At 27.8% G+C, this 12,490-nt stretch overlaps 2 protein-coding genes across 7 annotated transcripts in view; one reads left to right on the forward strand and one right to left on the reverse strand.

The window, feature by feature from the left end:
* Positions 1 to 1,168, reverse strand: part of LOC145187969 (adhesion G protein-coupled receptor V1-like) — a 39,450-nt gene extending 38,282 nt beyond the window's left edge. For both annotated transcript variants that reach the window (XM_090081483.1, XM_090081476.1), the window contains exons 1-3: positions 980 to 1,168; positions 408 to 758; positions 142 to 243 (exon numbers count right to left, since the gene is read on the reverse strand). In XM_090081483.1, the coding sequence (XP_089937609.1) occupies positions 142 to 243; positions 408 to 758; positions 980 to 1,129 (603 nt within the window). In that variant the 5' untranslated portion in view covers positions 1,130 to 1,168. The remainder of the gene's footprint in view (positions 1 to 141; positions 244 to 407; positions 759 to 979) is intronic.
* Positions 1,169 to 2,777: 1,609 nt separating this feature from the next.
* Positions 2,778 to 5,672, forward strand: LOC149892901 (methylthioribulose-1-phosphate dehydratase-like). Of its 5 annotated transcripts, none has more exons than XM_090081771.1 (10): positions 2,778 to 2,861; positions 3,025 to 3,087; positions 3,387 to 3,490; positions 3,569 to 3,617; positions 3,874 to 3,935; positions 4,473 to 4,531; positions 4,626 to 4,761; positions 4,942 to 5,002; positions 5,090 to 5,196; positions 5,436 to 5,672. In XM_090081771.1, exons 2-10 carry the CDS (start codon positions 3,058 to 3,060, stop codon positions 5,512 to 5,514), a joined length of 687 nt encoding a protein of 228 aa, XP_089937897.1. In that variant the 5' UTR covers positions 2,778 to 2,861; positions 3,025 to 3,057; the 3' UTR covers positions 5,515 to 5,672. The 5 variants fall into 5 exon arrangements, with proteins under 5 accessions (XP_089937897.1, XP_089937904.1, XP_089937922.1 ...); XM_090081778.1 differs by having other exon boundaries at positions 2,824 to 2,929; XM_090081796.1 differs by having other exon boundaries at positions 2,846 to 2,861; positions 3,025 to 3,076.
* The last annotated feature ends 6,818 nt before the right edge of the window (positions 5,673 to 12,490 follow it).

Genomic DNA, 12,490 nt, shown 5'->3' on the forward strand with positions numbered 1-12,490 from the left:
TGATGTAAAATAGAGTATACAAAAAAAACGTAAAATAAGTTTTTTTTCAAATTTTCTCTGTTTTTTTAATGCAAAATTTTGTTTAATTTTTTTCAAATGAAGAAACTTTTTATTGAAGGACCAAATAGAGAAAATACTTGCATTATCTGGGAGTATTTCTATAATCAATGTTTGGTTAGTTTGTCCCTGAATAAAACTGATGAACCCTTCTGTTGGATAAACATCAGTAGTTTCTTGTAAAATCTAAAAATAGATAAAATAAAAAATATATATTTAAAAAACAAAAAATTATTACATTTTTAAAGTTCTTGCCATTTATCAGGGTACAACAAAAAAATCTTGAAAATATTTTACAGAAACTGTTAAATAAATATTAAATATTATAAATATTACTAAATAAATATTACCTTCCATGTAATAACAAGCTCTCCTATTGTGCCACCATATCTCATTAACAAGAATTTGGAAAATTCTTTTGCATCGCCTTCATTAGGCTCCTTTGCAATAACAACATTTGCAGCAGGTGAAAATCCAATACAGCCAAAGGGGTCATCACTTGGACGAATTGTTATTGTGACATTTTTTTGCCGTACTGTAGTGTTACCACGAAGAAGTCTCAATGAAACTGGAAATTTTTCACTGGCTTCAGGGATATCATCATCTCTAATTGTAAACTGACAAATTCCTGAAAGATCTGATGATTTAATTGTCCCAACAGCAGTTATGCTGAAAAAATCTTCAGAAGCATTTGATGACAACTAAAGATATATATATATAAAAAAGCAAAGCTAGCAGCAATTAAAGGAATTTAAAATCTGCAGCATACAAGTAAATTTAAACAATTAGTTAATAATTTTTTTTTTTAGCTGAGCATCTTCAGAGTTTTTCACAGATAAGTTATTTTAAATGCAACTTCAAATCGATAATAAAATCAAGGGAAAATGCTCTAAGAATATAAGTAGCAGCAAAATAATATTACCTCACAACGAAATATAATATCATCAATAGAAATTTGGTTAGCATCTACAAAAATATCTACAGTATTGTAATTAGTTTCATCCACATAATAATCTTGATCACGAAATTGAATTGAACAAACAACAACTTTTAGAAACAATAGTATCAACATCACTTATTCATAATAAATCTAGGGGAAAAAAATTAAATAGAAAAAGAACAGTTTATAATTATTATGCAAGGATAAACATGGACACAATTGAAACATGCTTCAAAATGATGTATAATTGCACATATTTATGTTGTGCATATTCATGCTACAGTGAAGATAGCTGAGCTATGTATGCATTGACATATATCCATAGCTCAACAAAACAATCTAAAAAAAATAATAATTGTGTTAAATCATTTTAAATCTTATTAACTATTTTTTAGACACTTTGTGAAAAAAAAATGAAAGAAACTTTTAAAAAACCATAAAGTTCAATTTCATTTAAATAGTAAAAAAGATGAACATTTAACTACAATTAATAATTAAATGTTATCATTTGATTTAAGCTTCAGTAATGTTAAATAAGTTAAAAAATATACAGAAAATTAAACAAATATAAAAATAAAATAACAGTATGCAAAAAAAAGTTTGTAATCAATCAAATAATTTTATACTTAATTATATTTGTTTTTTTTTTTTTTTTTAGTTTTCTTTTCTAGGATATACACAATTGTTGGTTTAACTTTATTTCCTAATATTTTAGCAGGAAATATCTGTGTCTGCTATAAAATGGTATTTGATGTTAAAAAAAGCAAACAAACAAAGTTTAAGATTAAATTTTTAATCAACTAAAAACAAGCTAAACATGTTTGATGAAAGCCTTTGCAAACAAATTTTGATTTTGAACATAAAATCTATTTAAATTTAATCAATCTATGTTAATGAAACTTCTTAGACTTATGTTGTTATGATAGTATATAAGTGAATATTGGTCATAAAACTGCTAAAAATACACAATTCTCATATATGTAACACTTTAAAAATGTCTAAAGAACTATCATCACAATACTTGATTGTCAGTAAGAGGAGCAAACATAATGCCATATAAAATTCAGAAAAAATAGCTGGAATAACTGAAAGTTTTTAACTTAAGTGTAATGAGAATATAAAAATAATCAAATGAATCCAAATTATTTTAAAAATGAAAATTAACTTAAGTTATTATAGATGAAATAAGTCATGCTTCGATATTAAAACTATTAGGTTCAATAATGTTCAATAATGCATTGTTCATCGGAGAGAGAATGATCCTAGCTTCCGGTAAATAAAATCTTTAAAGAAGAAATATCAAAATTAGAGCCAACTCATTTGACAGTACCTACCTTTAGCTTTAAAAAAATTTTCTAACTAATGAAACCAGTAACATATAAAAAAAAAGGTTCTCTATTTTTTTTTTAGTTCATACTCTTGAGAGTTAGCAATAATCACTTAATTGATCTGAATACATATTTATTAAAAGTAATGTAATTTTTAAAACAAAGTTGTTACTGTTATAATGTTAACTACTTTTGTAGCTGAACTATCTATAATTTGCTAACTTCTTCGTTTATTTGCACTTACAGTTTTATTTAGTTCGATAAATCTCAGAACGAAAATTTTTTTACCAACAAAAATATATACATTGTAAATATTAACCGCCGCTTTACGCAGAATGTCTACGCGCTTTTTCATTTACAGATTACCCACTTGTTTACGACTCGCAGTAGCAACACACATGCCATTTTTAAAAACTCACCTGTTATTTATGGAGCGCTAAACTGTTTAAAACATTTGTTAAAAAAATTCACGGCAGCCGAAAAATATTGGAATTAATCCAGCAGGTTTCTAATTAAAGATTATCCAAAAAAAGAGGGTAAATAATGTTTCACTTTTTAGTGATGTTTTTGGTGACCTTTTTGTTTTCTTTGGCTTGTTTTTATAGTTAGTTGTAAAATTTATAAATAGCAATCTAAACTGCTTATACCTATAGCTAAAATATACAATGAATTATATTCACATAATTTATTTTTAAATAGGTTGTGAAGATTTTTTTTTTTGAAATCCTTCTAATGGCAGAAGTCCTAAAAAGTAAAGAAAATGTAATTGATACTTTTATATCAAGTTAACATATATCAAGTAAACAATTTTATACAATAATACTTAAAATTTAAGTCTTTCACAATTTCTTAACTTTGTATACTGAGTATTTTATTAAGGGTTTTCTAATTTTATTTTGCTAGTATATATAAACATTATTTAGTAGTAATGGCTTTTATTAATATGGTTCTAGTATTTAGTATTTACTTATTAAGTATAAATATTTACTAGTATAAGTATTTACTTATTAAAAATATTTACTTAACAGAGGTATTTACTTAATAAAGATATTGGCAATTAGGGCAATGATCATCATCCTTTTGTTTTGATTCCAAAATTGTTGAAGCAGTTTTATTATCTTGGTTGGGTAACAGGAAGCGGTGGTGGAATTAGCATCAAATATGGGTAGGATGGTTTAGTCTTCAGACTTGTATAATTAATATCATTATTTACATTAATAACATTTCTTATACTATTTTTTAGGCATGAAATATATCTTGCGCCATCAGGTGTTCAAAAAGAATTAGTAGAGGTAAGTTCAATTAAAGTTTTGAGTATGTTTTAGAAAACAAATTTTAGGTTAATATATCATGTATTTTTAGAGCAGTTGTATAATTTAAAGAAGCTAATTCATTCATGCTTTAATCTTGTTATATATATATATATATATATATATATATATATATATATATATATATATATATATATATATATATATATATATTTGCTGAAAAAGGAATTCAGTTGAAAAAATAAGTTTATAGTATAAAAAATTTTTGATTTTTTAGGCAAATGATCTCTTTATTCAAGACATTGATGAAAATTTAATATGCACTCCATATAATGGAAGGTGCAAACATTTTTAAAATAACTTTTTTTTTCCTTTTTTAATTGATTATATATTTTTTGGATTATATTTAATATTTTTTATTTAAATCTTACTATATACACTTGTGTATATGCTAACCATCTATTTTTTATTACAAAGAGTAAGTAGAGGATTTGTCAAATCATATTTTTGTTTGCTTGCCTTAAAAAAAATTTTTTTTAGTAAGATGCAATACCTCCTGTTCTTAAACTAGAGGCATCACTATAGAATCACAATCTTGATAATGCTGTTTATACTAATCTTTTTTTGCAATCATCTTTTTGTTTTAGTGGCCTTAAATGATAGTTAAATAGGTCCCAATTTATCTGACTTTTTTTTGCGAAAAATAGTTCAATAGAACAAAGATCTTAAACTTTCTAATTCAAATTGTTCATCCATCTTTATTTTTTAAAATATAAGATTTATTTTGATTTATTTTGATCTATTTTTGTGTAAATGTTAGAGATGTTAAAAGAATATAAAAAGATATAAAAAGTCTTATTTTTTGATTTATTACAGTGAAAAGTTGAAAATGACACAATGTCAGCCGTTGTTTATGAATGCTTATAAGTTAAGAGGTATAAAAACAAATATTTTTATTTTTTGTTTTGTCTTAAAACTTTCTAAAATAAGACTTTAAAAAACAATTCTTAAATGTTTAAATACTTTTAGGTAGTGGTGCTGTTATACACACACACTCTTCAAAAGCTGTAATGGTAACACTGCTGTACACCGGTAATGAGTTTAAAATCACACACCAAGAAATGATCAAAGGTATAAGAAAGGGATCTTCTTCTGAGTCTCACAGGTTTACTATTACATTCTTTTGTTTACTATTTTATTACATTGATTACTATTTTGTTGTTTACCTCTGTATTCTATTGTTACACTTGTATTCTGTTTTCTTACTATTACAATGGAACCTTACGTTTTTTTAAATGAAATATAAATAACAATACTTGGCATGTTAATGGGAGTTTGTTTTCAGGTATGATGACCTCTTAGTTGTGCCAATAATTGAGAACACTCCCTTTGAAAGAGATTTAAAGGTTGTAATTTGATTATTATTTTTTTTTTTTTTTTTATTGGTTGGTTTTTGCTATAATATTATTTATAATACTTTTATTGATCTAAAGGATAGTATGGCAGAAGCTATGTTGAAATACCCAGAAACCAATGCAGTACTGGTAAGGAGGCATGGTGTGTATGTATGGGGAGATACATGGCAATCTGCAAAAATAATGCAAGTTTTATATTTTTTAATGCAGTTGTTGAAGCTGCATGATAATCATTTTTTTAGATTTATATTTATTATGCAGTATTTAATACCACTTTTTTTCATTACTACTATTATTATTGCTATCATTACTATTTTCCATTACTTTTTTTTTTTTTTTTTTTTTTTTTTTCATTATTTTTTTCCATTTAGCAAATATTATTAGTTTTTACTACCTGACATTTAAATCTGTTGGTTTTTTTTAGGTGTGAAACATATCACTATTTGTTTGATATTGCTTGTGAAATGAAACTCCACGGACTGGATCCGTCTGCTGCCCCATAATGCTTTGTATGCTTTGCATTGCTTTTACATGTTTACAGATTTAATTTTATCACACAGAAAATTTAGTTATATGATATATTATGTATATTTAAAAATATAGATATTGATATATATAATATAAAGTTATTTAGTTGTATGATAAGTGAAATAAAATTAGAAAGGATATTTTTTTCATTTTTTTTTTGCTCATCATCGACATTTATCTGTTCATTATTTAAAGTGAACGGCCAAAAAAAGTTGAACGCGTGTAATTCGCTAAAAAGCATGTCATTAATTTCTTAATTAGTTTGTAAAATAGTTTCTTTACAATATAATACAGAATGTCCACCCTGTCCACCAAAACTAAGGGAACATATTAAAATTTATAAATATTGCGTCACTTTCTCTTTTGAATTCTACACACAAAAAATATTGATTTAGATGATCCGATGGTGATCACAGATGATTTAGATGATCCGTTGATCACAGAACAATACCGATTATGTATTTTTTAATATTTCTGAGATGTTGCTTTTTCATTTACATTTGAAGTCATACTTTTTACCTTTATTTACAAGCTATTTATATTTGAGACAAAATAAGTCTAAATTAAGATTACTGATGGTGGTGTGCAAGCTATCATTAAATTGCTATTACTGTGGAAACGTTCGTAAATTTGGCACGTTGGTGTTTTTATAATATCAAGCACTCACCACAAGGAAGTCGCAAGTTTTTTTTTAAATCATTTTTGAACAGATAACGTAATTCTAAGTACCTATTCTATGCAAGATACAAATATTCACATAGCAAACAAAAAGTTTCAGAAAAAAGAAAAGGTTTTAATTCTAAAACTAAAGGAACTTTTTAGAGTATGTCAAAAGCATATCGGATGAGTGATCGATGGCATAACCATTGTTCTTAATAACCTCAGCAGATCTATAAGGCATAAACTCGATAAGTTTGTCATTTTCAAATTGTTTTATTTGTGACCAAACAGTCAGAAGTTTCTGCTGAAATTCTTCAGCATTTCTGAACATAGCGTGCAAACGTACTTCATTAAGTTCTTTAATAAACTTTCGTTTGAATTTAGGTCTGGAGAATGCGCTGGCCATTCCATTACGCTCATTTTATTTGTAATGAACCCCTTTTTAGCGAGTTCTGATACATGTTTGGGATCATTAAGGCGGATTTCCACGGAGCGAATTATTTCGTGCTATGCGATTTTTTTCGCGGCATTTTTTTTCGCCGAATAAGAATTTTAATTTCCACCATCAAGTTGGCGCGCTTTTTTCTTTTTTTTTTTGCTAGAAAACATGTTATTAACAAGAAAAAAGTTGCTTTTGTTTGTAGAAAAATAAATATTTTAAAGATATTGCAAATGAAACGAGAAAAATTAAAGAAACGATTCTGAGTAAGGAATATTTATTAGTACAAGATTTACGTTTGCACGACCAGGAATGCTTTTTAAGTATTTTCGTATGTCTCCAACAATTTACGAAGAGTTGCTTGCGTTTGTAGCGCCTACCAATGTGAAGCAAAGAATTAACGAGAGATCCTGTCAGTCCAAGTGAGAGGTTGGCCGTAACACTTAGATTCCTTGTAACAGGAGATGCTGAGTGTACTGTTGCTGGAAGTTACAGAATCACCGCTTCCATTATCAGTAGAATTATTAGTGAAAAGTGTGCAGCCATTTGGAATTCATTGAAAAAGAGAACTTTTATACACGTTCCATCTTAAAAGCATAAATGGAAGTCAATTGCAAAAGAATTTGAAAATGTTTGGGATTTCCCGCATGCTATAGATGGCAAGCACATTATTATGCAAGCTCCACATAATGGAGGGTCAGAATATTTTAACTATAAAAAAACACATAGCATTGTCCTTCTAGCAGTTTGTAATGCTAAATACGAATTCGCTATGGTAGACATTGGTGACTCGGGAAGACAGAGCGATGGTTGTGTTTTTAATAACTGCAGTCTTGGTTATGCTATTGAAAATAGTAAATTAAATTTTCCTGATCCCAAAAACATTGGTCATTGTGAAAAAATATTACCATATGTTTTAGTTGCTGATGATGCTTTTGGTTTAAAAAAGCACATGATGAAACCGTATCGTAATAAAAATATTTGTATAGATCAACGAATATTCAATTACAGACTTTCAAGAGCCAGAAGAGTTATAGAAAATACATCTGGTATTGCAACAACACGCTTTCGTATGCTTCGCAGGCCAATTATTGCTAATCTCGATAAAGTTATTTTAATTACACAAGCGATTGTAGCTTTGCATAACTTTCTTATGAAAAAAAGATCAGCAAATAATTACCACTTCTGTTCCGCAAATTACACTGATATTGAAGGTCCTGCTGGGTTTAGATCAGGTTATTGGAGGAAAGATAACTTATGTTCCGCCGCATTCCAACCACTGACACAATCAGGTTTCTTAATATTTTAAGAAATAACGCGGATGATGGTATAGAAATTGAGATCATCTCTTATAGATCCATGGTTAAACTTAACACGTATTTCAGCGGCTAAAATGGTTGTGTCGGAACAATTTAGGCATCTGACGTTCATGACAACTAATGATAAGGTATTTTAGATTCTAGGTAGATTCTACGTAGAATTTAGATAAATTATACTTTAACATAAATACACCGAAGAAAACATATCTTCTTTTTTAGTGAAGTGATAGTTAGTCATTTTAAAAAGTACAATAAAGGCAACGGTACAATATTAGCGACCTTAACCCAGTGTAATCCTACAATTTTCCTTGTTTTTTGAATAGAAGTTAAAATATTAGAAATATCTTTCAAGATCAAGTAGAAAAAATTTAAAAATTTACAGATTATTTTATTTCTTACTTTGTACTATCTCCATTTTTTTTACTTTGCTGTGCTTTAATTTTTAGTGTGCTGTGTCTTACTTTTCTTTTTTAATTATTCTTCTTTTTCTTAACCCAACACATATTTTTAACGTTGACCACATGATACCGTGGTTGTCAAAAATCGTTGCAAACTCGAAACTTTTCAAAGAAATTAAGTTAATTTTATGTTTTAAAATTTACAGTTTTTTTGCTGAACTATGAAAAAGTAAAAGTAATTTCATATTTTTTAGTTCAGTTCAGGCTTCATTTTTCATTTTGAAATTCAGTTTTTTAACATCTCAAATATAAGTATCCGTTCGATATTCTGAAAAAATTCTGAAAAATCTTTACTTTTTTTTTTTCTAAATAATTTATCCTATTGCTTACAATCCTAGTGCAAAACAGGTATTTTAAAAAACCCTAAAAATTAATCAAGGTCATTTTTGGTCAATATCTTGTTGTCAAATTCTGAGAAATTCAGAAAAATTCTTATAAGATGAGAATTCTGAAAAATATTTTTGTAATGCAAACCCTTTTTTAAAAGTAAATTTGATGTGAGTTCACTCCTTCAAAGTTCACTCCTTCAAAAAAGTCTCATTTAGCTATTTTCGGAAACTTAAGTTATCTTCGGAAAATATTTCGGAAACTTATCATTTTGAATTAATTTATGTGAAAATGTTTTTTAAAATAATTTTATATTGCATAATTTATGTTTATTCTTTAATATATATTATTTTTTTATTATAAAAGTTTTTAAATTGTTGCGCGATTTTAGGAAAAGTAACCACTGAGTCCCATTTTTTATATTTCCTACAGTGCACATTGGTTTGAATCGATTGCTAACTAGTTTGCTCACATTTCGTTTATCAAATAAATAATATTCAACTCATTTATCAAATAAATAATATTCAACTCATTTATCAAATAAAGAATATTCAACTCATTTATCGAATAAATAATATTCAACTCATTTGATCATCATGTGTGTTCACTGTTTTATCATCCGTTTTGGCGAACTCCATAAATACTTTTCATTCTTTGGAGATGAAACTTTTTTACCTGTACAACAACTATGCAACCTTGCATCATCCAAACGTTATTGTAGAGCATTTTCTGAAATATTGAGTTCTACTTCTCAATTATTTTCTCTGACACAAGCAAATTATTTTTTTTCCACGTATTTGATAATTTTACAATTAGTATGAGGAGTACTCGTCCGCCTAAATGCTTAGTTTCAACGTTTCTTTTGTTTTTTTATTTGTTAGCTAATCGACTTTTAGCCATTTTATTCTTTTTTTTTTTTTATAATTCACTTATGTTGTTTTAGCATTATAATCATCAATGAATTCGTGTTTATAACACTATTACATATATAATCTACCATTCTGTCGTCTTTCACCTGTAGTTTTGCTAAATGTTTCTACTAAACAAGATTTGCTGTGTTTTAGATAATATCAAAGATTATCTGTAAAACTGTTACTTCTTCCGTTATTAGAAGTTACTTCTTCCTTAATTACCCAGATTAGAAACAGTTTTTGATTAAATTGCTGTTCTACGGTACTAAGATAAAAGTAACTTTTGTTTTGAAATGTTTATACTATTTTGTCATATATATATATATATATATATATATATATATATATATATATATATATATATATATATATATATATATATATATATATATATATATATGTATGTGTGTATGTATGTATGTATGTATGTATGTATGTATGTATGTATGTATGTATGTATGTATGTATGTATGTATGTATGTATGTATGTATGTATGTATGTATGTATGTATGTATGTATGTATGTATGTATGTATGTATGTATGTATGTATGTATGTATGTATGTATGTATGTATGTATGTATGTATGTATGTATGTATGTATGTATGTATGTATGTATGTATGTATGTATGTATGTATGTATGTATGTATGTATGTATAAAAAAGTCAGTTAAAAAAGGAGTCACACAAGTGAGAACAAAACATTGATAAGTCATTTAGGGGATATTCACGTTTAGTTCAAGATCTGCCTCCGATTTGCTTGCGGATCTAGCTCCATTCCATCATCCAATTTTTAAATACAAAATAAATGCAGTATAGTTTACCAACCAAGTTTCTGTGATTTTTTAGAACGAGCAAAAATAAATCGGAAAGTCAACGCCCATTTTTGTCCGTCGTGGCAAGATTTTTCTCTAGATGATTTCGTAAAAGTCTAATTTGGTTTCTACAGTAAAAAATTTCTTTTTTTTACGATGAAGAACATCAATACAGTCTCTTTTCAACAAAAATCAACCATGACTCTTTTATCCCAGCCTCTCTGATCGTATTCCTCCATTTTATTGATATCCTGATATAAGCTTTCCCCTTATTTAACAGTTACGTCGCCTATGTTTTCAGGGGAACTCTCAAAATAGCGATGCAAAAAATGTATTTTTTTAATCATTATAACCAAGGTCATGAACCATCCCATATTATCCACGTAATTTCCATTATTTTCTTTTCATCTTAGTATATTTTCAATGCTAATTCTGCTTTTATTGTATTGTCAGTATTGAGCTAGCCAGGCACTTCTAGTGATACACCCATATTGGCTAGTGACATAAGTCCTTACCCCGTAGCCAAAGAAAGGGTGAACAGAACCAGAAGGCGTAAGGGATTTACTGCCGTGCTGACAAATTCCCCTTACAACCAATCGCTTAGTGAGAAGCCTGAAAAAGACAAAAGGAAAATCAAAATTGAAAAAAAAACTTTTTTCAGCCAAAAATAAAAAGTCAAAACAAACAGGTGCAACAATGACGAGTGCGTTAATGGTTGATAATGACACTCCGTGCATATACTGTACTGGCTTATTCTCGGAAGATGGCCAAGAAGAACAGTGGGTCATGTGCCAAACTTGCAGAAAATGGGCCCACACAGAATGTGCAGGGGCTGATGAAGACGAATTTAAATGTGATTTATGCATTGACAGCGATTAAAAATTGAAATTCTTTTTTATTAATCTTTTCTTTTTTTTGTAATATTAAAGCTGTTTTTATTTTTTTTTATAAATTTTTGTTTTGTTTTATTGATTTATAAGATCTTGCATAACTTATTACCATCCTTAGCTGACATTGATCACGTGTACCATATTACCCCACCCTTGAGGGTAATATGGGATAACCAAACATTTTCTGTTTATTAAATTTTCTCAAAGTATATTGAAGCTTTTAGACTCATCTTTTACAGAAATAATATTTGATAGCTATTGAAACTAACTGACTATTAGCAACAACATTAATTTTTAAAATTTCATTTTTATTGGTCGTTAAAATTAAGTATCCCATATTACGCCACTTTCCCCTAGTAGGAAATCCATGGTCGATTAAATCGACTAATCGATTTTTCAAAGTCAACAAATTTCGACTTTCGACTAATCGACTTTTAGTCGATTTAGTCGAAATCGATAACGGCACTATGTAAAAGTAATAAATATTACAGGTCATATTTATTACAAAAGTAGTTAAAATTACCTCTTTTACTCGCAATATCAAGTGGCGAAATCGCCCCGGTCCTTCCCCCCCCCCCCCCTATTGTCCCTACTATTACTTGGTTTGATTAAAACGCATTTTCCATTTTCAATTCTGTTTCAAAAAATAAATTATACTTCGGGAAAAAAAAATCAATTTTCGTTAAAGTTTTTATTATTGAAAAAAAATTCCATTTAAGCATTAATTTTCCTAAATTTATAATGAATATTTAAGGATATTGTATTTTTCAAAAACTTTTAACTAATGGTTATCTAAATATAACATTTTTAATTTAACGGATGAGTAACTTCCTCAAAACTTTGATTCTATCAAAAACAGAAAACTTTTTAAAAATTCTCGTCGAAATGATTTTTTCGCCAATAGCATTGAAGCAAAATTTCCCAGCTTTATCTATTGTTTTGAATATAAAGCTTCTAATTTAATCGATTGGTTAAACAAAAAATTTAAAAACTTAATTATTTTCTTTGTGTCTTCTTATCTTCCTGTCTTCATTTCTTTTGGCTGGAGGCAACCTCCAAATCATTTTGACCCCAAAGTATCTTCTGACGGCGGCCGCCAGTAGTTTTCACCTCCCGATAGGCGACGGCCTC

Source organism: Hydra viridissima, unplaced genomic scaffold (genome assembly GCF_058129835.1).
Source record: "Hydra viridissima isolate aposymbiotic clone 2 unplaced genomic scaffold, HvirCarnegie_v1 scaffold_1, whole genome shotgun sequence".
Classification (NCBI taxonomy): Eukaryota; Metazoa; Cnidaria; class Hydrozoa; order Anthoathecata; family Hydridae; genus Hydra; species Hydra viridissima.